This window comes from Oncorhynchus mykiss, chromosome 5 (assembly GCF_013265735.2).
Source record: "Oncorhynchus mykiss isolate Arlee chromosome 5, USDA_OmykA_1.1, whole genome shotgun sequence".
In the NCBI taxonomy this organism is placed as follows: Eukaryota; Metazoa; Chordata; class Actinopteri; order Salmoniformes; family Salmonidae; genus Oncorhynchus; species Oncorhynchus mykiss.
Window position 1 is genome coordinate 6,606,326 of NC_048569.1, and position 26,252 is coordinate 6,632,577.

At 45.0% G+C, this 26,252-nt stretch overlaps 1 protein-coding gene across 5 annotated transcripts in view; it reads right to left on the reverse strand.

Moving 5' to 3' along the window:
• LOC110524941 (protein Shroom3) overlaps positions 1-26,252 on the reverse strand; it is a 163,012-nt gene that overhangs the window by 42,703 nt on the left and 94,057 nt on the right. For 4 of the 5 annotated variants that reach the window (XM_036976675.1, XM_036976674.1, XM_036976678.1 and 1 more), the window contains one exon: positions 3,192-3,323. In XM_036976675.1, the coding sequence (XP_036832570.1) occupies positions 3,192-3,323 (132 nt within the window). Of the gene's footprint in view, positions 1-3,191; positions 3,324-11,306; positions 11,719-26,252 lie in introns of those variants that run through there. The other variant, XM_036976677.1, reaches the window with a different exon arrangement.

Here is a 26,252-nt window from a genome sequence, read left to right on the forward strand (position 1 = left end):
CTGTATATAGCCTCCACATTGACTCTGTACCGGTACCCCCTGTATATAGCCTCCACATTGACTCTGTACCGGTACCCCCTGTATATAGCCTCCATATTGACTCTGTACCAATATACCCTGTATATAGCCTCCACATTGACTCTGTACCGTAAAACCCTGTATATAGCCTCCACATTGACTCTGTACCGTAACACCCTGTATATAGCCTCCACATTGGCTCTGTACCGTAATACCCTGTATATAGCCTCCACATTGACTCTGTACCGGTACCCCCTGTATATAGCCTCCACATTGACTCTGTACCGTAATACCCTGTATATAGCCTCCACATTGACTCTGTACCGTAACACCCTGTATATAGTCTCCACATTGACTCTGTACCGTAACACCCTGTATATAGTCTCCACATTGACTCTGTACCGTAACACCCTGTATATAGTCTCCACATTGACTCTGTACCGTAACACCCTGTATATAGCCTCCACATTGACTCTGTACCGGTACCCCCTGTATATAGCCTCCACATTGACTCTGTACCGTAACACCCTGTATATAGCCTCCAGATTGACTCTGAACCGGTACCCCCTGTATATAGCCTCCACATTGACTCTGAACCGGTACCCCCTGTATATAGCCTCCACATTGACTCTGTACCGGTACCCCCTGTATATAGCCTCCACATTGACTCTGTACCGGTACCCCCTGTATATAGCCTCCATATTGACTCTGTACCAATATACCCTGTATATAGCCTCCACATTGACTCTGTACCGTAAAACCCTGTATATAGCCTCCACATTGACTCTGTACCGTAACACCCTGTATATAGCCTCCACATTGGCTCTGTACCGTAATACCCTGTATATAGCCTCCACATTGACTCTGTACCGGTACCCCCTGTATATAGCCTCCACATTGACTCTGTACCGTAATACCCTGTATATAGCCTCCACATTGGCTCTGTACCGTAATACCCTGTATATAGCCTCCACATTGGATCTGTACCGTAATACCCTGTATATAGCCTCCACATTGACTCGATCATCGATGCTTGGCTGCCGTTTGACAAATAAAAAATTATCTCACAAATTTCGTCCCTAATAATCTGGTCATGTAGGCTATACGTGAGCTCCAATAGCGCACAGATGCAGTATCTAGAACGGAGGGTCCAATACTGAAGTGGGCACACTCGCTAAATAACGCAAATTGTTTTGTGAGAAAACTATTAGTAGATTTGAAAATGTGATGTAAAGTATTTAAACTTTTATTTTTTATTAGGTACATGAGGATTTAACTGCAAAATGTATTTTTATTTGTGTTTACTACGTCATCATGTACAGTTGAAGTCGGAAGTTTACATACACTTAGGTCGGAGTCATTAAAACTCCTTTTTCAACCACTCCACAAATGTATTGTTTAACAAACTATAGTTTTGGCAAGTCGGTTAGGACATCTACTTTGTGCATGACACAAGTCATTTTTACAACAATTGTTTACAAACAGATTATTTCACTTATAATTCACTGTATCGCATTTCCAGTGGGTCAGATGTTAACATACACTAAGTTGACTGTGCATTTAAACAGCTTGGAAAATTCCAGGAAATTATGTCATGGCTTTAGAATCTTCTGATAGGCTAATTGACTTCATTTGAGTCGGTTGGAGGTGTACCTGTGGATGTATTTTATGGCCTACCTTCAAACTCAGTGCCTCTTTGCTTGACATCATGGGAAAATCAAAAGAAATCAGCCAAGACCTCAGAAAAAAATGGTATACCTCCACAAGTCTGGTTCATCCTTGGGAGCAATTTCCAAACGCCTGAAGGTACCACGTTCATCTGTTCAAACAATAGTATGAAAGTATAAACACCATGGGACCACGCAGCCGTCACACCGCTCAGGAAGGAGACGCGTTCTGTCTCCTAGAGATTAACGTACTTTGGTGCGAAAAGATGCTGGAGGAAACAGGTACAAAAGTATCTATATCCACAGTAAAACGAGTCCTATATCGACATAACCTGAAAGGCCGCTCAGCAAGGAAGAAGCCACTACTCCAAAACCGCCACAAAAAAGCCAGACTACGGTTTGCAACTGCACATGGGGACAAAGATCATACTTTTTGGAGAAATGTCCTCTGGTCTGATGAAACAAAAATAGAACTGTTTGGCTATAATGACCATCGTTATGTTTGGAGGAAAAAGAGGGAGGCTTGCAAGCCGAAGAACACCATCCCAACCGTGAAGCACAGGGGTGGCAGCATCATGTTGTGGGGGTGTTTTGCTGCAGGAGGGACTGGTGCACTTCACAAAATAGATGGCATCATGAGGCAGGAAAATTATGTGGATATATTGAAGCAACATCTCAAGACACAGGAAGTTAAAGCTTGGTCGCAAATGGGTCTTCCAAATGGACAATGACCCCAAGCATACTTCCAAAGTTGTGGCAAAATGGCTTAAGGACAACAAAGTCAAGGTATTGGAGTGGCCATCACAAAGCCCTGACCTCAATCCTATAGAAAATGTATGGGCATAACTGAAAAAGGGTGTGCGAGCAAGGAGGCCTACAAACCTGACTCAGTTACACCAGCTCTGTCAGGACGAATGGGCCAAAATTCACCCAAATTATTGTGGGAAGCTTGTGGAAGGCGACCTGCAACGTTTGACCCAAGTTAAACAATTAAAAGGCAATGCTACCAAATACTAATTGAGTCTATGTAAACTTCTGACCCACTCGGAATAAAGTTGTGATCCTAACTGACCTAAGACAGGGAATTTTTACTAGGATTAAATATCAGGAATTGTGAAAAACTGGGTTTAAATGTATTTGGCTAAGGTGTATGTAAACTTCCTACTTCAACTGTATGTCAAAAAGTCAATTTGATGGAAACATCTCTGGTGTTTTTATGCAAATTTTAAAATATTCGCATGAAAATCTGTCGCCAATTGGAAGGAAACCTAGCTTTACTTGGGAACACCAACAGTGTGCGGGCCTTCCTGTTCCTCATAACCTACTTTAGAGGCGAAAGAAAAGCACACTAATTTAGACGAGGTGCTGGCTAGCGGAGTAGAACACTTGAAGAAGAAAAGGGGAGCCTCACACTCCAGGAGCTCAGATGCAATCATTGAATAACCTAATGACCAACGTTACTTGATTGATTTATCACTTGATTGATTGATTGATTGATTGACTAACCTGGAGTTGAATGTGTGATGCCAGGGAGGGTCTATGGTGCCCTGGGATATCTGCGCCATGCTGGGGTCTGGCTGGCCCTCGCCTAGTTTGGTGGAGTGCCACGAGTGTGGTCTGGAGACGGGCTCGCTGCGTCTGTAGAACAGAACAGAAAGTGAGATGTGGAGACGGGCTCACTACGTCTGAGGGAGAGAGACAGCTCAGCTAGAGGGAGAGGACTATGCATGCTAAGTCACACACATGAACACAGGCCTGCACACACACACACACACACACACACACACACACACACACACACACACACACATAGCATAACAACAAAAACAGAACTATATGACACAGACCAACAATAAGGAACGCAGTACACACTCCCGGGATTTCCATAACGACAAACAACAAAGATGTACCAGTAATCATACCATGTCTTTTAGGCTGCTGGGAGATCCTTTAACTAAACATTCAAACCACTAGAAGAAATTGAGAAGAGTGTGGGGCCTAGGATCAAACCTTGGGGTACTCCCTTGGTGACAGGCAGTGGCTGAGATAGCAGATGTTCTGACTTTATACACTGCACTCTTTGAGAGAGGTAGTTAGCAAACCAGGCCGAAGACCCCTCAGAGACACCAATCCTCCTTAGCCGGCCCACAAGAATGGAATGGTCAACCGCATCAAAAGCTTTGGCCAAGTCAATAAAAATAGCAGCACATTGCTCAGAATCAAGGGTAATGGTGATATAATTTAGGACCTTTAAGTTGCAGTGACACATCCATAACCTGAGCAGAAACCAGATTGTATACCAGACAGAATACTATAGACATCAAGAAAGCCAGTCAAGTTTTTCCAACATTTTTGATAAAACAGGGCAAAATCGAAATAGGCCTATAACAGTTAAGATCAGCTTGATCTCCCCCTTTAAATAAAGGATGAACCGTGGCTGGCTTCCAAGCAATGGGAACCTCTCCAGAGAGGAGAGACAGGTTAAAAAAGGTCAGAGATAGTCTTGGTGATGATAGGGGCTGCAACCTTAAAGAAGAAAGGTTATGTTACATAAAGTCTTTATATCTAATAATACACATAATGGAGTTACAGCCCAGAGACCCATACTGTCATTTCATGCATGGCTCTGTTATAGTCTAATCACTGTCAAGGCTTATGTATTGTTATGTAAGCGACAAGCTGGAAGATATTAGCGTTTGGAGGGAAGCACAGGGGGAATCACAACCAACATATTAACGTAGTTAGCCAAATCAGATCGCATCGCAATGCCTCAGAGGGTTTATGACAATTTGTTGATGATTCATTACAGCTGTGAACACTGCCTGTGAATCAGACCTGGGTTCAAATAGTATTTGAAATCTTTAAAAACACTTTAAGTGTTTTCTCTACTAGTCTGTCTGGAGTCCCTTGATGGACAGGGTTACTAGCCTGTCTGGAGTCCCCCACTGGACAGGGTTACTAGTCTGTCTGGAGTCCCCTGATGGACAGGGTTACTAGTCTGTCTGGAGTCCCCTGATGGACAGGGTTACTAGTCTGTCTGAAGTCCCCTGATGGACAGGGTTACTAGTCTGTCTGGAGTCCCCTGATGGACAGGGTTACTAGTCTGTCTGGAGTCCCCCACTGGACAGGGTTACTAGTCTGTCTGGAGTCCCCTGATGGACAGGGTTACTAGTCTGTCTGGAGTCCCCTGATGGACAGGGTTACTAGTCTGTCTGAAGTCCCCTGATGGACAGGGTTACTAGTCTGTCTGGAGTCCCCTGATGGACAGGGTTACTAGTCTGTCTGAAGTCCCCTGATGGACAGGGTTACTAGTCTGTCTGGAGTTCCCCACTGGACAGGGTTACTAGTCTGTCTGGAGTCCCCTGATGGACAGGGTTACTAGTCTGTCTGGAGTCCCCTGATGGACAGGGTTACTAGTCTGTCTGAAGTCCCCTGATGGACAGGGTTACTAGTCTGAGGACTGAGGTGGCCCATGCCTCACCCCGTCCAAACAGGCTGGAGCTGGGCCTACTGCAGGCTGGAGCTGGGCCTACTGCAGACTGGAGCTGGACCTACTGCAGGTTGGGACGGTGAGGCCTACTGCAGACTGGAGCTGGGCCTACTGCAGGTTGGGACGGTGAGGCCTACTGCAGGCTGGAGCTGGGCCTACTGCAGGCTGGAGCTGGGCCTATTAAAGGCTGGAGCTGGGCCTACTGCAGGCTGGAGCTGGGCCTATTGCAGGCTGGAGCTGGGCCTACTGCAGGCTGGAGCTGGGCGTACTGCAGACTGGAGCTGGGCCTACTGCAGGTTGGGACGGTGAGGTCTATTGTAGACTGGAGCTGGGCCTACTGCAGATTGGGACGGTGAGACCTACTGCAGGCTGGAGCTGGGCCTACTGCAGGCTGGAGCTGGGCCTACTGCAGGCTGGAGCTGGGCCTACTGCAGGCTGGAGCTGGGCCTATTGCAGGCTGGAGCTGGGCCTACTGCAGGCTGGAGCTGGGCCTACTGCAGGTTGGGACGGTGAGACCTACTGCAGGCTGGAGCTGGGCCTACTGCAGGCTGGAGCTGGGCCTACTGCAGGTTGGGACGGTGAGACCTACTGCAGGCTGGAGCTGGGCCTACTGCAGGCTGGAGCTGGGCCTACTGCAGGTTGGGACGGTGAGGCCTACTGCAGGCTGGAGCTGGTTCTACTGCAGGCTGGAGCTGGGCCTACTGCAGGCTGGGATGGTGAGGCCTACTGCAGACTGGGATGGTAAGGCCTACTGCAGGCTGGGATGGTGATGTCTACTGCAGGCTGGGATGGTTAGGCCTACTGCAGGCTGGGATGGTGATGTCTACTGCAGGCTGGGATGGTTATGTCTACTGCAGGCTGGGATGGTTAGGCCTAATGCAGGCTGGGATGGCGATGTCTACTGCAGGCTGGGAGGGTGAGGCCTACTGCAGGCTGGGATGGTGATGTCTACTGCAGGCTGGGACGGCCCTGAGCCACAGGAGAGTCCAGCTGCATGCTATCACTGTGTTGACAGCCAGGACAGGGGTGTGACTCCCCCTCTCCCTGGCTCTACCTCCCCCTTGTCCTCCCTTCTCACCAGAAACACTGGAGGCCTAATTATCAACACTGCAACTTCACAACCGAACTTTCACAGTAGTCCGATTTAAGCAGAGTACGCAACAGGCATCCAGAAAAATACTGCAGACTGGAGCATCCAGAAAAATCTAGATCAAGCTCTCCAACCTCTCCTGTTTAGAAACAACAGCTCTTCTCAGCTATGCTATTCTTCCTACTAGCTGTCTAACAGGCAGCCATCATATTTCAGAAGATCTTCTTGATCCCAAAAACCTACAACACTTAGTGTGGAATATAAACAGGAAACGATGCTATCTTCACCTTCGTCCAGCTAGAGAAACATGAAAGTAGCCATTGTTTACACCCCCATAATGATTCATCACGTAACACATATTTCTACAACATTCCAGCATTTTTTTTTACCATTTATCCAACTTTACTTAACAGTAACAAAATAATTTAGGTACATAACAGACACATTGATCAACATTTACAACAATTCTAAAACTGCAGATAGTCCCTCCCCGCACCACGCCTGAGTATGGAATCCAGTCCACAAACTGGAAATACAACACATTCTATTTGAATCCTGTGTCCCAATAAACCAGCCTCATTAGAAGACAGACCACAGACCACAGAGCAGGTGAAACCTACAACTGCAGTCCCGGTATGTTACCCTGGTACTAACCCTCCCAGTATGTTACCCTGGTACTAACCCTCCCAGTATGTTACCATGGTACTAACCCTTCCAGTATGTTACCCTGGTACTAACCCTCCCAGTATGTTACCCTGGTACTAACCCTCCCAGTATGTTACCATGGTACTAACCCTCCCAGTATGTTACCCTGGTACTAACCCTCCCAGTATGTTACCATGGTACTAACCCTCCCAGTATGTTACCATGGTACTAACCCTCCCAGTATGTTACCCTGGTACTAACCCTCCCAGTATGTTACCCTGGTACTAACCCTCCCAGTATGTTACCCTGGTACTAACCCTCCCAGTATGTTACCCTGGTACTAACCCTCCCAGTGTGTTACCCTGGTACTAACCCTCCCAGTATGTTACCCTGGTTCTAACCCTCCCAGTATGTTACCCTGGTACTAACCCTCCCAGTATGTTACCCTGGTTCTAACCCTCCCAGTATGTTACCCTGATACTAACCCTCCCAGTATGTTACCCTGGTACTAACCCTCCCAGTATGTTACCCTGGTACTAACCCTCCCACCTCCCAGTATGTTACCATGGTAATAACCCTCCCAGTATGTTACCCTGGTACTATCCCTCCCAGTATATCACCCTGGTAATAACCCTCCCAGTATGTTACCCTGGTACTAACCCTCCCAGTATGTTACCATGGTACTAACCCTCCCAGTATGTTACCATGGTACTAACCCTCCCAGTATGTTACCCTGGTACTATCCCTCCCAGTATGTCACCCTGGTACTAACCCTCCCAGTATGTTACCCTGGTACTATCCCTCCCAGTATGTCACCCTGGTACTAACCCTCCCAGTATGTCACCCTGGTAATAACCCTCCCAGTATGTTACCCTGGTACTAACCCTCCCACATCCCAGTATGTTACCCTGGTAATAACCCTCCCAGTATGTTACCCTGGTACTAACCCTCCCAGTATGTTACCATGGTACTAACCCTCCCAGTATGTTACCCTGGTACTAACCCTCCCAGTATGTTACCATGGTACTAACCCTTCCAGTATGTTACCATGGTACTAACCCTCCCAGTATGTTACCCTGGTACTAACCCTCCCAGTATGTTACCCTGGTACTAACCCTCCCAGTATGTTACCCTGGTACTAACCCTCCCACCTCCCAGTATGTTACCCTGGTACTAACCCTCCCAGTATGTTACCCTGGTACTAACCCTCCCAGTATCTTACCCTGGTACTAACCCTCCCACCTCCCAGTATGTTACCCTGGTACTAACCCTCCCAGTATGTTACCCTGGTACTAATCCTCCCAGTATGTTACCCTGGTACTAACCCTCCCAGTATGTTACCCTGGTACTAACCCTCCCAGTATGTTACCATGGTACTAACCCTCCCAGTATGTTACCCTGGTACTAACCCTTCCAGTATGTCACCCTGGTACTAACCCTCCCAGTATGTTACCCTGGTACTAACCCCCCCAGTATGTTACCCTGGTACTAACCCTCCCAGTATGTTACCCTGGTATTAACCCCCCAGTATGTTACCCTGGTACTAACCCTCCCACCTACCAGTATGTTACCATGGTACTAACCATCCCAGTATGTTACCCTGGTACTAACCCCCCCAGTATGTTACCCTGGTACTAACCCTCCCACCTACCAGTATGTTACCATGGTACTAACCATCCCAGTATGTTACCCTGGTACTAACCCCCCCAGTATGTTACCCTGGTACTAACCATCCCAGTATGTTACCCTGGTACTAACCCCCCCAGTATGTTACCCTGGTACTAACCCCCCCAGTATGTTACCCTGGTACTAACCCTACCAGTATGTTACCCTGGTACTAACCCCCCCAGTATGTTAACCTGGTACTAACCCCCCCCAGTATGTTACCATGGTACTAACCCTACCAGTATGTTACCCTGGTACTAACCCCCCCAGTATGTTACCCTGGTACTAACCATCCCAGTATGTTACCCTGGTACTATCCCTCCCAGTATGTTAGCCTGGTACTATCCGTCCCAGTATGTCACCCTGGTACTAACCCTTCTAGTATGTTACCCTGGTACTAACCCTCCCAGTATGTTACCCTGGTACTAACCCTCCCAGTATGTTACCCTGGTACTATCCCTCCCAGTATGTCACCCTGGTACTAACCCTTCTAGTATGTTACCCTGGTACTAACCCTCCCAGTATGTTACCCTGGTACTAACCCTCCCAGTATGTTACCCTGGTACTATCCCTCCCAGTATGTCACCCTGGTACTAACCCTCCCAGTATGTTACCCTGGTACTAACCCTCCCAGTATGTTACCCTGATACTAACCCTCCCAGTATGTTACCATGGTACTAACCCTCCCAGTATGTTACCCTGGTACTAACCCTCCCAGTATGTTACCATGGTACTAACCCTCCCAGTATGTTACCCTGGTACTAACCCTCCCAGTATGTTACCCTGGTACTAACCCTCCCAGTATGTTACCCTGGTACTAACCCTCCCACCTCCCAGTATGTTACCCTGGTACTAACCCTCCCAGTATGTTACCCTGGTACTATCCCTCCCAGTATGTTACCCTGGTACTAACCCTCCCAGTATGTCACCCTGGTACTAACCCTCCCAGTATGTTACCCTGGTACTAACCCTCCCAGTATGTCACCCTGGTACTAACCCTCCCAGTATGTTACCCTGGTACTAACCCTCCCAGTATGTCACCCTGGTACTAACCCTCCCAGTATGTCACCCTGGTACTAACCCTCCCAGTATGTCACCCTGGTACTAACCCTCCCACCTCCCAGTATGTTACCCTGGTACTAACCCTCCCAGTATGTTACCCTGGTACTAACCCTCCCAGTATGTTACCCTGGTACTAACCCTCCCAGTATGTTACCCTGGTACTAACCCTCCCAGTAGGTTACCATGGTACTAACCCTCCCAGTATGTTACCCTGGTACTAACCCTCCCAGTATGTCACCCTGGTACTAACCCTCCCAGTATGTTACCCTGGTACTAACCCTACCAGTATGTTACCCTGGTACTAACCCTCCCACCTCCCAGTATGTTACCCTGGTACTAATCCTCCCAGTATGTTACCCTGGTACTAACCCTCCCAGTATGTTACCCTGGTGCTAACCCTCCCAGTATGTTACCCTGGTACTAACCCTCCCAGTATGTTACCCTGGTACTAACCCTCCCAGTATGTTACCCTGGTACTAACCCTCCCAGTATGTTACCCTGGTACTAACCCTCCCAGTATGTTACCCTGGTACTAACCCTCCCAGTATGTTACCCTGGTACTAACCCTCCCAGTATGTTACCCTGGTACTAACCCTCCCAGTATGTTACCCTGGTACTAACCCTCCCAGTATGTTACCCTGGTACTAACCCTCCCAGTATGTTACCCTGGTACTAACCCTACCACCAGGGGTCCCTAAGCGAGTTTTGGTTGGGGGCCACCCACCTCACGGCCTAAACATTTTGACGACAGAGAGAAAAACATACATTTTAAAGTGAATTTCCTTCAATTCTACACATTTTGCCATGTGGTGGAGAATATTTTGTATTTTGTTTTAAAGCACATTTCCTGCAATTGTAAACATTTTGCCATGACTTACGCCATGTTAATGGCATCTGAGTGAGAGTGACTAACAAAATCTAAATTGGGGCCCTGACGGAATGTGCCCTGAGTGAATGGTCGGTATTCGACCATGATTACTACACGTTTAGATAGCTGGCTAGACTAATTTCCCAATCTAAAACATGTTAGCTGACATGGCTAATGGAGTGACTGTCAGTGACTGACATAACAAGAGAACAAAACTAATGATGTACAACTACATTTCGAACTTCCTCCTTGTGTATTCTACTATTCTAAGCGACCGTTAATGTCGCTTAGGGCGGCAGGGTAGCCTAGTGGTTAGAGTGTAGAGGCGGCAGGGTAGCCTAGTGGTTAGAGTGTAGAGGCGGCAGGGTAGCCTAGCGGTCAGAGTGTAGAGGCGGCAGGGTAGCCTAGTGGTTAGAGCGTTGGACTAGTAACCGGAAGGTTGCAAGTTCAAATCCCCGAGCTGACAAGGTACAAATCTGTCATTCTGCCCCTGAACAGGCAGTTAACCCACTGTTCCTAGGCCGTCATTGAAAATAAGAATTTGTTTTTAACTGACTTGCCTAGTTAAATAAAGGTAAAATAAAAAAAATAAAAAATGATGCCTGGAGCCGGCCCAGCCTACCTCGTGGATGTTACCCTGGGCTTAGTCACTCTTATTCAAACGGGTCAAGACTTGAGTCAAGTCGTGGAGTCAAGTTAACTTTAGTACTAAGCCCAACTCTCAGTTTCTGTTACCTTAAACCCAACCAAACCCCCCCCCCGTGTTACCTTAAACCCCCCCCCCCCCCCCCCGTGTGTTACCTGGTGAAGCGTAGCACCTTGGAAATGAGTCCGGTGGCCAGGTGGTTGACGCTGGTCTCAGAAGGGGACTTGCACAGCGCCCTGTCTGACCGCCCCAGACCCCCTGTCTCTGTCCCCAGACCTACATCCCCTTTCTGTTTCCTCCAGAGCTTCCTCCTGTAAAAGACCCCAAGCAGCTCCATGGTACGGCCTGATACCCTGCTTCGTCCTCTAACGCTACCACTTAATGCCCCCTGCTTCGTCCTCTAACGCTACCGCTCAATGCCAAACTCCAAAATGGCAGTTGGTGGGCAGAGGCCGGCGTGATAGGCTAGCGAAGGAGGTTGTTAAACAAGCACGCAATTAAACATTATTACCTCGCTAACGTATGATAAAGCATGAAATAAACATCCTGCCCTGAGATGCTCAGTACAGGGGCACTGGGAACTAACAGAGAGAGAGAGAGAGAGAGAGAGAGATAGAGAGATAGAGAGAGAGAGAGAGAGAGAGAGAGAGAGAGAGAGAGAGGGGGTTGGACAGAGAGAGAGAGAGAGAGAGAGAGAGAGGGTGTTGGAGAGAGAGAGAGAGAGAGAGAGAGGGAGAGAGAGAGAGAGAGAGAGAGAGGGTGTTGGATAGAGAGCGCGCGAGAGAGAGAGAGAGAGAGAGAGAGAGAGAGAGAGAGAGAGAGGGGTTGGACACAGAGAGAGAGAGAGAGAGAGAGAGAGAGAGGCCCAGAAATGAATTTGAACGCTGGGAGGGGAAACAGAACACATGATAACATGTGGTCACACATTCACAAAACAGAACAAAGACACTCTCTATGGCCCCATCTCTCCTCTTCTCTTTTTCAATTCTGTCTATGCCCAAAATGGCACCCCATTCCCTTTACAGAGCACTACTTTAGACCAGGGCCCATAACACCCTCTTCCCTGTATAGTGTACTACTTTAGACAAGAGCCATGGATTTGTTTTATCCTTTACTGCATTTCTACACAGTTTAAAACTCTATTTGGAGAACAGTAAAAAACAAAAAAGAACAAGCCAAACTGACTCCAACCCATGATCACCTTGTTGTATCTTCATTCACCTCAGTCAATAGGGGACTTGAACACTAGCTCAGCACTGGGATTAAACCTCTAGTCTAGTTTCATGCCAAGTCAAACAGCAGTTAAAAAGAAATAGAATTATCATACTCTTGAGTTGTCCTTATGTTAGGTCCTGATCTGGCTATGCCATATGGCTGTGGGCTACGACTAGTTCATTTAGCAGACGAGATGTGCTTATAATTTCGTGGCATTATTTTATGGTATGAAGAATACAATTGAACATAGCAGATTAATATAGAAAGGATGTTTTCTCTGCAAATTATTTGAGGGAGTGCGCACAGTTGGGCTATTCTGTGTTGAGTTGTTAACAAAGAAAACTGCTAAATTTACAGTTATTTAATGTAACTTTAGTTGTGATACAAATCTTGGGCTGTGTGTTTTCATTCAGGCTGCGTGATGCATGAGGCACATGTTGAAAGAACTGTCCATATTTACTTTTCGTCAGCCAACAAGATCCGCAGGCCTAACGAACAGCAAAAAGCGCTAGCCTATGTCAATCTACTAAAACCTCCCGTAGTACAACAGTTGACCTATTCTATTCTGTGCTAGAAATACATATTGAAACATTGTCTGGACAGCGGCATGCGATAGATCCCAAATTAATACAACCACTAGCATCAAAAAATGTTAGTATTAAATGTTGATCAACTATTAGGCTATTTCTTCACATCGTAAGTGTAGCAATGCACACACGGCAGCAGGCTAGAAGCATGAATGTTCCACGTCTGTGTGCCAGTTAGGCTCTAAACCCCACACATGAGGTGTGATACTAACCTTATAGGACTATGGGCTAGGCTACATGAGGTGTGATACTAACCTTATTAAAACATATAGGACTATGGGCTAGGCTACATGAGGTGTGATACTAACCTTATAGGACTATGGGCTAGACTACATGAGGTGTGATACTAACCTTATAGGACTATGGACTAGGCTACATGAGGTGTGATACTAACCTTATTAAAACATATAGGACTATGGGCTAGGCTACATGAGGTGTGATACTAACCTTATAGGACTATGGGCTAGACTACATGAGGTGTGATACTAACCTTATAGGACTATGGGCTAGACTACATGAGGTGTGATACTAACCTTATAGGACTATGGACTAGACTACATGAGGTGTGATACTAACCTTATAGGACTATGGACTAGACTACATGAGGTGTGATACTAACCTTATAGGACTATGGGCTAGACTACATGAGGTGTGATACTAACCTTATAGGACTATGGGCTAGACTACATGAGGTGTGATACTAACCTTATAGGACTATGGACTAGGCTACATGAGGTGTGATACTAACCTTATTAAAACATATAGGACTATGGGCTAGACTACATGAGGTGTGATACTAACCTTATAGGACTATGGACTAGACTACATGAGGTGTGATACTAACCTTATAGGACTATGGACTAGGCTACATGAGGTGTGATACTAACCTTATAGGACTATGGGCTAGACTACATGAGGTGTGATACTAACCTTATAGGACTATGGGCTAGGCTACATGAGGTGTGATACTAACCTTATAGGACTATGGACTAGACTACATGAGGTGTGATACTAACCTTATAGGACTATGGGCTAGACTACATGAGGTGTGATACTAACCTTATAGGACTATGGGCTAGACTACATGAGGTGTGATACTAACCTTATAGGACTATGGGCTAGACTACATGAGGTGTGATACTAACCTTATTAAAACATATAGGACTATGGGCTAGACTACATGAGGTGTGATACTAACCTTATAGGACTATGGACTAGGCTACATGAGGTGTGATACTAACCTTATTAAAACATATAGGACTATGGGCTAGGCTACATGAGGTGTGATACTAACCTTATAGGACTATGGACTAGACTACATGAGGTGTGATACTAACCTTATAGGACTATGGACTAGACTACATGAGGTGTGATACTAACCTTATAGGACTATGGGCTAGACTACATGAGGTGTGATACTAACCTTATTAAAACATATAGGACTATGGGCTAGACTACATGAGGTGTGATACTAACCTTATAGGACTATGGGCTAGGCTACATGAGCTGTGATACTAACCTTATAGGACTATGGACTAGACTACATGAGGTGTGATACTAACCTGATTAAAACATATAGGACTATGGGCTAGGCTACATGAGGTGTGATACTAACCTTATAGGACTATGGGCTAGACTACATGAGTTGTGATACTAACCTTATAGGACTATGGGCTAGGCTACATGAGGTGTGATACTAACCTTATAGGACTATGGGCTAGACTACATGAGGTGTGATACTAACCTTATAGGACTATGGGCTAGGCTACATGAGGTGTGATACTAACCTTATTAAAACATATAGGACTATGGGCTAGGCTACATGAGGTGTGATACTAACCTTATAGGACTATGGGCTAGACTACATGAGGTGTGATACTAACCTTATAGGACTATGGACTAGGCTACATGAGGTGTGATACTAACCTTATTAAAACATATAGGACTATGGGCTAGACTACATGAGGTGTGATACTAACCTTATAGGACTATGGACTAGACTACATGAGGTGTGATACTAACCTTATAGGACTATGGACTAGGCTACATGAGGTGTGATACTAACCTTATAGGACTATGGGCTAGACTACATGAGGTGTGATACTAACCTTATAGGACTATGGGCTAGGCTACATGAGGTGTGATACTAACCTTATAGGACTATGGACTAGACTACATGAGGTGTGATACTAACCTTATAGGACTATGGACTAGGCTACATGAGGTGTGATACTAACCTTATTAAAACATATAGGACTATGGGCTAGGCTACATGAGGTGTGATACTAACCTTATAGGACTATGGACTAGACTACATGAGGTGTGATACTAACCTTATAGGACTATGGACTAGACTACATGAGGTGTGATACTAACCTTATAGGACTATGGGCTAGACTACATGAGGTGTGATACTAACCTTATTAAAACATATAGGACTATGGGCTAGACTACATGAGGTGTGATACTAACCTTATAGGACTATGGGCTAGGCTACATGAGCTGTGATACTAACCTTATAGGACTATGGACTAGACTACATGAGGTGTGATACTAACCTGATTAAAACATATAGGACTATGGGCTAGGCTACATGAGGTGTGATACTAACCTTATAGGACTATGGGCTAGACTACATGAGTTGTGATACTAACCTTATAGGACTATGGGCTAGGCTACATGAGGTGTGATACTAACCTTATAGGACTATGGGCTAGACTACATGAGGTGTGATACTAACCTTATAGGACTATGGGCTAGGCTACATGAGGTGTGATACTAACCTGATTAAAACATATAGGACTATGGGCTAGGCTACATGAGGTGTGATACTAACCTTATAGGACTATGGGCTAGACTACATGAGGTGTGATACTAACCTTATAGGACTATGGGCTAGGCTACATGAGGTGTGATACTAACCTTATAGGACTATGGGCTAGGCTACATGAGGTGTGATACTAACCTTATAGGACTATGGACTAGACTACATGAGGTGTGATACTAACCTTATAGGACTATGGGCTAGGCTACATGAGGTGTGATACTAACCTTATAGGACTATGGACTAGACTACATGAGGTGTGATACTAACCTTATAGGACTATGGACTAGACTACATGAGGTGTGATACTAACCTTATAGGACTATGGGCTAGGCTACATGAGGTGTGATACTAACCTTATAGGACTATGGGCTAGGCTACATGAGGTGTGATACTAACCTTATTAAAACATATAGGACTATGGGCTAGACTACATGAGGTGTGATACTAACCTTATAGGACTATGGGCTAGACTACATGAGGTGTGATACTAACCTTATAGGACTATGGGCTAGGCTACATGAGGTGTGATACTAACCTTATAGGACTATGGGCTAGGCTACATGAGGTGTGATACTAACCTTATAGGACTATGGGCTAGGCTACATGAGGTGTGATACTAACCTTATAGGACTATGGACTAGACTATTTGAGGTGTGCGACTATGATTTGAAAAAGTCGCCAAAAAAAGGCATGCGTGTTGTCTTGCCTTACTGCACGAGTGATTGGCTAATATTCTTACTGCACGAGTGATTGGCTAATATTCTTACTGCACGAGTGATTGGCTAATATTCTTACTGCACGAGTGATTGGCTAATAGAAATGGCAATTGGCTAATTGGCCTATAGAAATGTTGCGCAACATGAGCTCATGAAGTGTTTTATTAGATTTTCAATACATTTGCATTGATGTCAGAGTGATTAGAGGGACAATAGAGTGCTGAGTACCAGGCCGTTAGCAAGTTTGGTAGACAACTAATGACCAGCAGCAGCATCAGAGCTTGGGGAAGACGAACTACCGTGACTAAACGGTCATGTGGAATTTGACTGCCGTCATGACTCGTGACCGCCGGTGTGGCGGTAATACGGTCACTGTAACAGCCCTAGGGAAGGATTGGATCTCTGTTTGTGAAGTAGCCGACTAGATGACAACCAACACTATGGATGAATAGACACACACACACACACACACACACACACACACACACACACACACACACACACACACACACACACACACACACACACACACACACACACACACACACACACCTCTAGTAGCCACAGGGCCTGGCCTGAGAATAGGAACTGAAGTGTGTAACAAAGCTAGTGAACAGCCATGTCACCCAATTCGACCTTCTACAAAGGGACGGATGTCCGTGCTGTCCCATAATCCCTCAGGTTCTCCCGCCGACACTCCCATGAAACCCAACCTTTGGGAATTTCACGTCCGGAGTGTGGAGAAAAAAGAGAGAGAAGAGGGGCTGTCAGAGAGGCAGAGGACAGAGGGGGCCTGAGGCCCAAATGAAACCCTATTACCTAAAAAGTCCACTACCTTTGACCTGGGCTCAGAGGGCTCTGGTAGTAGTGGACTACTATATAGGTCATAGAATCCCATTTGAGACACACATTCAGAGAAACAGAAACATCTTAGGGCTGGTTTCTTTCTCAACATCATCATCCCCACCCATTGAAAGGCTGTTCTCTGGGATCTGTGGGCAGGCCATGGAGAGTCACAGAGAGACAGACACACAGGGTGTGTCTCGGAACAGAAACCTTATCTGCACTGTGGGAACGAACAGTCTTCCTGGATGATCTTTTGATCTGAGAGGAAACTGAAATTGGAGAGGGATTAGATGGATGGTAGAGGAGAGGATGGAGGAGAGGATGGAGGAGGAAAGAGAGAGGGAGAAAGAGTAGCATCTCAACACTGTACCAGACCAGGAGGAAGATGAGGAGAGAGGAGCAGGTCAACACTGTACCAGACCAGGAGGAAGATGAGGAGAGAGGACCAGGTCAACACTGTACCAGACCAGGAGGTGAAGGAGGAGAGAGGACCAGGTCAACACTGTACCAGACCAGGAGGTGAAGGAGGAGAGAGGAGCAGGTCAACACTGTACCAGACCAGGAGGAGAAGGAGGAGAGAGGAGCAGGTCAACACTGTACCAGACCAGGAGAAGGAGGAGAGAGGAGCAGGTCAACACTGTACCAGACCAGGAGGAGGATGAGGAGAGAGGAGCAGGTCAACACTGTACCAGACCAGGAGGACGATGAGGAGAGAGGAGCAGGTCAACACTGTACCAGACCAGGAGGAAGATGAGGAAAGAGGAGCAGGTCAACACTGTACCAGACCAGGAGGAAGATGAGGAGAGCGGAGCAGGTCAGCACTGTACCAGACCAGGAGGAGGATGAGGAGAGAGGAGCATCTCAACACTGTACCAGACCAGGAGGAGGATGAGGAGAGAGGAGCAGGTCAACACTGTACCAGACCAGGAGGAGGATGAGGAGAGAGGAGCATCTCAACACTGTACCAGACCAGGAGGAGGATGAGGAGAGAGGAGCAGGTCAACACTGTACCAGACCAGGAGGAGGATGAGGAGAGAGGAGCAGGTCAACACTGTACCAGACCAGGAGGAGGATGAGGAGAGAGGAGCAGGTCAACACTGTACTGCCTGACCAGACCAGGAGGAAGATGAGGAGAGAGGAGCAGGTCAACACTGTACCAGACCAAGAGGAAGAGGAGGAGAGAGGACCAGGTCAACACTGTACCAGACCAGGAGGAAGAGGAGGAGAGAGGACCAGGTCAACACTGTACCAGACCAGGAGGAAGATGAGGAGAGAGGAGTATCTCAACACTGTACCAGACCAGGAGGAAGATGAGGAGAGAGGAGCAGGTCAACACTGTACTGCCTGACCAGACCAGGAGGAAGATGAGGAGAGCGGAGCAGGTCAACACTGTACCAGACCAGGAGGAAGATGAGGAGCAGGTCAACACTGTACCAGACCAGGAGGAAGATGAGGAGAGAGGAGCAGGTCAACACTGAACTGTCTGACCAGACCAGGAGGAGAAGGAGCAGAGGAGGAGCAGTGAGAGAGAGAGAGAGAGAGAGAGAGAGGGGGAACAGAGAGAGAAAGAGAGGGAACAGAGAGGGGACATAGAGAGAGAACAGAGAGAGAGAACAGAGAGAACAGACAGAGGCAGAGAGAAAGAGAGAGAGAGAGAGAGAGAGAGAGAGAGAAAGAGAGAGAGATAGATAAGGGAACTATGTGTGCCCATGGCTCAGAGAGAGAACAGACAGCAGAGCAGGGAGGGACGTCAGGGAGGGACGAAGGACGTGTGTGTATTTGTCCCCTGAGGGCCCAATGGCCCACTTCCTGCCTAAGCCCCTGTTCCTTCCCCCTGCCTAACCACCATTCTGGCCCCACTTGCCCCCCCCCCCCCCCCCCCCCCCCGCCCGGTCTCTATCAGAGCATGGCCCTCTGCTTAGAACTATCTGATAACAGGCTGGCACAAAGGGGCTTATGGGATACCAAACTAACGTCATGACCATGAGATGGGCCTCACTGGCCCTACGGGGAGGCAGCAGCGACATCTTGGGACCAGAATGCACCGACTGTCTGTCTGGCACTCTTTACAATGCATGGTTGGAATTCATAATAACCTTCTGAAATCCTGACTAACTATAGTAGACACCCTGAAGATAACTTTGAGTCTCAGACAAAGTAAAAAAAAAGGCAAAATGCTCCCACAAGATAACACCACTCCGACCACTAACCTATCTCCCTGTCCGTCCACTAGACAACATAGCTATACTGACCATCTTGTTTCGGGCTTGGTTGTCTTCACTCTTCAGGCACAGATGTAGGCCTACACATTACATCTAGGCTTGGTTGAGGAGTGGTCAAATCACATCATCCAGTATTGTGTTACTGGTTTTTGCCTGTAACAATGAGCTGGGAAGCCGTCCAACCAGGAACAGTCATGCTGATCCATGGTGTTTATCTAACAATGAAAGGCTCTGTGAAGAGAGGTGAGGCATTCTACTTACAACTGTAAAGCTTTAAACAGAGGACGATCTAGGCCCAACCATAGGGATATACCATATATATAGTTCTATATCTATAACCATAGAGATATACCATATATAGTTCTATAACCATAGAGATATACCATATATAGTTCTATAACCATAGAGATATACCATATATATAGTTGTATAACAATAGAGATATACCATATATATAGTTCTATAACCATAGAGATATACCATATATATAGGTCTATATCTATAACCATAGGGATATACCATATATACAGTTCTATAGCCATAGAGATATACCATATATATAGTTCTATAACCATAGAGATATACTATATATATAGTTATATATCTATAACCATAGAGATATACCATATATATAGTTATATATCTATAACCATAGGGATATACCATATATATAGTTATATAACCATAGAGATATACCATATATATAGTTATATAACCATAGAGATATACCATATATATAGTTCTATAACCATAGAGATATAGCATATATATAGTTCTATATCTATAACCACAGAGATATACCATATATATAGTTATATATCTATAACCATAGAGATATACCATATATATAGTTCTATAACCATAGAGATATACCATATATATAGTTCTATATCTATAACCATAGAGATATACCATATATATAGTTATATATCTATAACCATAGAGATATACCATATATATAGTTCTATAACCATAGAGGGACATACCATATATATAGTTCTATATCTATAACCATAGAGATATACCATATATATAGTTCTATAACCATAGAGATATACCATATATACAGTTCTATAACCATAGAGATATACCATATATATAGTTCTATAACCATAGAGATATACCATATATATAGTTCTATATCTATAACCATAGAGATATACCATATATATAGTTCCATAACCATAGAGATATACCATATATATAGTTCCATAACCATAGAGATATACCATATATATAGTTATATATCTATAACCATAGAGATATACCATATATATAGTTCTATAACCATAGAGATATACCATATATATAGTTCCATAACCATAGAGATATACCATATATATAGTTCTATATCTATAACCATAGAGATATACCATATATATAGTTCCATAACCATAGAGATATACCATATGTATAGTTCTATCTATGGGCCTAACCTCAGACTGATCACAAGGGATAAATATACACTGAGTGGACATAACATTCGGATCATCTTTCCATGACAGACCGACCAGGTGAAAACTATGACCCCTTATTGATGTCACCTGTTAAATCCACTTCAATCAGTGTAGATGAAGAGGAGGAGACAGGTTAAAGAAGGATTTTTAAGCCTTGAGACATTCAGAGGGTGAATTGACAAGGCAAAATCTGTAAGTGCCTTTAAACCGGTTATGGTAGTAGGTGCCAAGCACACCGGTTTGTGTGTGTCAAGAACTGCAACTTTGCTGGGTTTTTCACTCTCAACAGTTTCCTGTGTGTATCAAGAATGGTCCACCACCCAAAGGACATCCAGTCAACTTGACACAACTGTGGGAAACATTGGAGTCAACATGGGCCAACGTCCCTGTGGAACGCTTTCAACACCTTGTAGTCCATGCCCCGACGAATTGAGGCTGTTCTGAGGGCAAAAGGGGGTGCAACTGAATATTAGGAAGGTGTTCCTAATGTTTTGTACATTCAGTGTAAAGCTTGTCTGCATTTAATATTTCATTAAAGATTTCCGATTCTAGAACTGTTTACATTCTGAGAGAGAATCTTCAGTAAACTCTAGAATATCACATGTAAGATAACAAAGGTCACCCATAGCAACTAGGTTCTAAAGTTCAAACTGACATCTGACATACAGTAGATGTAGAAACTACGGTCCAACCAGTTTGCTCTGCTCCCACAGTAAAGGGCCAGTTTACACAGAAGCCAAAGCTTCTAAATTCTCAGTATGTCCTTTTTTCACTCTACATACTGTGCACTGCAGAGCCGTAACACAGCGAGGCCCTAGCCTAGGTATACACAGAGAGATCTGGGTGGTAGTGTTGTGTACACAGTGAAACTACGGTGCCATGGTATTACGGGCGGTCTCCATGGCAATGCCTCCACAAGTCCTCCAATAACATCCATCTATTTATCAGTGGCAGTATCCCCAATGGACTCCTGTTTCCTTTAAAGTGCACCATTTAGTGCACTATATAGGGAACAGAGGGAACAGAGTGCCATTTTGGACACACAGAGAGACAACAGAAAAGATACAGAACGTCTAGAACATTGTTGAATTATTCCGTTCACTTTGAACATTCCACTGAAACGGAACCAACTGAAACGGCCGGCGCTCCACTCCACTACGTCACGTGAAATCAACTTAACGGGACAGCCATATTAGGATGTGAAACTCAACGACTGATCTGTTTCTGAGGTCGTATTTATAGACTTTCTGCCTGTTTGCACAGAGCTCTGCTTTTATTTATGCACAGAGGAACTCTTAAAACGGTTCTGTTGGGATGAGGATGGTGGAGAATGGAATCGGTTCTGTTGTGATGAGGATGGAGGAGAATGGAATCGGTTCTGTTGGGATGAGGATGGAAACGGTTCTGTTGTGATGAGGATGGAGGAGAATGGAAACGGATCTGTTGTGATGAGGATGGAGGAGAATGGAAACGGTTCTGTTGTGATGAGGATGGAGGAGAATGGAATCGGTTCTGTTGTGATGAGGATGGAGGAGAATGGAAATGGATCTGTTGTGATGAGGATGGAGGAGAATAGAATCGGATCTGTTGTGATGAGGATGGAGGAGAATGGAATCGGTTCTGTTGTGATGAGGGTGGAGGAGAATAGAAACGGTTCTGTTGTGATGAGGATGGAGGAGAATAGAATCGGATCTGTTGTGATGAGGATGGAGGAGAATAGAATCGGTTCTGTTGTGATGAGGGTGGAGGAGAATAGAAACGGTTCTGTTGTGATGAGGATGGAGGAGAATAGAATCGGATCTGTTGTGATGAGGATGGAGGAGAATAGAATCGGTTCTGTTGTGATGAGGATGGAGGAGAATGGAAATGGTTCTGTTGTGATGAGGATGGAGGAGAATGGAAACGGTTCTGTTGTGATGAGGATGGAGGAGAATGGAAATGGTTCTGTTGTGATGAGGATGGAGGAGAATGGAAACGGTTCTGTTGTGATGAGGATGGAGGAGAATGGAAATGGTTCTGTTGTGATGAGGATGGAGGAGAATGGAAATGGTTCTGTTGTGATGAGGATGGAGGAGAATGGAAAGTGGGTAGGTGCAGCAGTGAGGTGTTTTGTTCTGATGAAATACGAGATATGACGATGCTAGGATGGATGTCATCTCTCTTCTCTACAGAGGAAAGCAGCAGGAATCCTATGCTACGCTAACTCCAGTAGTCAAACACATCAGTGATATGGAGTCCTAAGCTACGCTAACTCTAGCAGTCAAACACAGTAACGATATGGAGTCCTAAGCTACGCTAACTCTAGTAGTCAAACACAGTAACGATATGGAGTCATAAGCTACGCTAACTCATTAGTCAAACACATCAGTGATATGGAGTCCTAAGTTACGCCAACTCAGTAGTCAAACACAGCAACGATATGGTGTCAGCCTTTACACACACAATGACTATCAAAACACACACTGATTTCTTTATAAGTTCAAGCCAGTGACTAATGCTAACAGTTTTCCCAACCAGGATGCCACACAACCAGAGGACAAGAAACGTACACAGTGGCATTGTAATATAGGGGACCTTATAGCAGCCCTAAGGACAAAACATAGTGTTAGGAGGCAGGCAGAGGTGTAACAGGTGGTTGGTTTGAACTACACAGCACTGGTGGTGGTGAACACAATTATGACTTTAAATGGTTAGTCTTCAACCCCCCCCCCCCCCCCACCCCCAAAAAACCTATAAGCAGGCAAAACCTGTGTTTACCAACAAGACACAGGTGTGGTCTACCAGGCTAATACAGCCTCCCCTAATGATTACCAAAACCTAACTGACCAGAGCATAGCCAAACGGGCACTTAAATACCTTTGTCCACACCTATTCTGAGGTGTCAGCCAGGTAAGTCTATGTTCACAGTGACAAGACGGAGCCTGAGAAGCTTCCAGAACTAAACGGCAAACAAATACAAAAATAAAATGATCATTATAACTTCTCCCTTATGACATAACTTCTCTCTCATGACATAATAACTTCTCCCTTATGACATAACTTCTCTCTCATGACATAATAACTTCTCCCTCGTGACATAATAACTTCTCCCTCACGACATAATAACTTCTCCCTCGCGACATAATAACTTCTCCCTCATGACATAACTTCTCCCTCATGACATAACTTCTCCCTCACGACATAATAACTTCTCCCTCACGACATAATAACTTCTCCCTCACGACATAATAACTTCTCCCTCACGACATAATAACTTCTCCCTCGCGACATAATAACTTCTCCCTCATGACATAACTTCTCCCTCATGACATAACTTCTCCCTCATGACATAATAACTTCTCCCTCAGGACATAATAACTTCTCCCTCGCGACATAATAACTTCTCCCTCACGACATAATAACTTCTCCCTCATGACATAACTTCTCCCTCATGACATAACTTCTCCCTCATGACATAATAACTTCTCCCTCACGACATAATAACTTCTCCCTCACAACATAATAACTTCTCCCTCGTGACATAATAACTTCTCTCTCGTGACATAATAACTTCTCCCTCATGACATAATAACTTCTCCCTCGTGACATAATAACTTCTCCCTCATGAAATAATAACTTCTCCCTCATGACATAACTTCTCCCTCGCGACATAATAACTTCTCCCTCATGAAATAATAACTTCTCCCTCATGACATAACTTCTCCCTCATGACATAATAACTTCTCTCTCGTGACATAATAACTTCTCCCTCGTGACATAATAACTTCTCCCTCGTGACATAACTTCTCCCTCACGACATAATAACTTCTCCCTCATGACATAACTTCTCCCTCATGACATAATAACTTTTCACTCACGACATAATAACTTCTCCCTCATGACAACATAACTTCTCCCTCGTGACATAATAACTTCTCCCTCATGACATAATAACTTCTCCCTCACGACATAATAACTTCTCCCTCACGACATAATAACTTCTCCCTCATGACATAATAACTTCTCCCTCATGACATAATAACTTCTCCCTTGTGACATAATAACTTCTCTCTTGCGACATAATAACTCCTCCCTCGCGACATAATAACTTCTCCCTCATGACATAATAACTTCTCCCTCATGACATAACTTCTCCCTCATGACATAACTTCTCCCTCATGACATAACTTCTCCCTCATGACATAATCATTTCTCCCTCACGACATAATAACTTCTCCCTCACGACATAATAACTTCTCCCTCACGACATAATAACTTCTCCCTCACGACATAATAACTTCTCCCTCACGACATAATAACTTCTCCCTCGCGACATAATAACTTCTCCCTCATGACATAACTTCTCCCTCATGACATAACTTCTCCCTCATGACATAATAACTTCTCCCTCACGACATAATAACTTCTCCCTCGCGACATAATAACTTCTCCCTCACGACATAATAACTTCTCCCTCACAACATAATAACTTCTCCCTCGTGACATAATAACTTCTCTCTCGTGACATAATAACTTCTCCCTCATGACATAATAACTTCTCCCTCGTGACATAATAACTTCTCCCTCATGAAATAATAACTTCTCCCTCATGACATAACTTCTCCCTCGCGACATAATAACTTCTCCCTCATGAAATAATAACTTCTCCCTCATGACATAACTTCTCCCTCATGACATAATAACTTCTCTCTCGTGACATAATAACTTCTCCCTCGTGACATAATAACTTCTCCCTCGTGACATAACTTCTCCCTCACGACATAATAACTTCTCCCTCATGACATAACTTCTCCCTCATGACATAATAACTTTTCACTCACGACATAATAACTTCTCCCTCATGACAACATAACTTCTCCCTCGTGACATAATAACTTCTCCCTCATGACATAATAACTTCTCCCTCACGACATAATAACTTCTCCCTCACGACATAATAACTTCTCCCTCATGACATAATAACTTCTCCCTCATGACATAATAACTTCTCCCTTGTGACATAATAACTTCTCTCTTGCGACATAATAACTCCTCCCTCGCGACATAATAACTTCTCCCTCATGACATAATAACTTCTCCCTCATGACATAACTTCTCCCTCATGACATAACTTCTCCCTCATGACATAACTTCTCCCTCATGACATAATAACTTTTCACTCACGACATAATAACTTCTCCCTCATGACAACATAACTTCTCCCTCGTGACATAATAACTTCTCCCTCATGA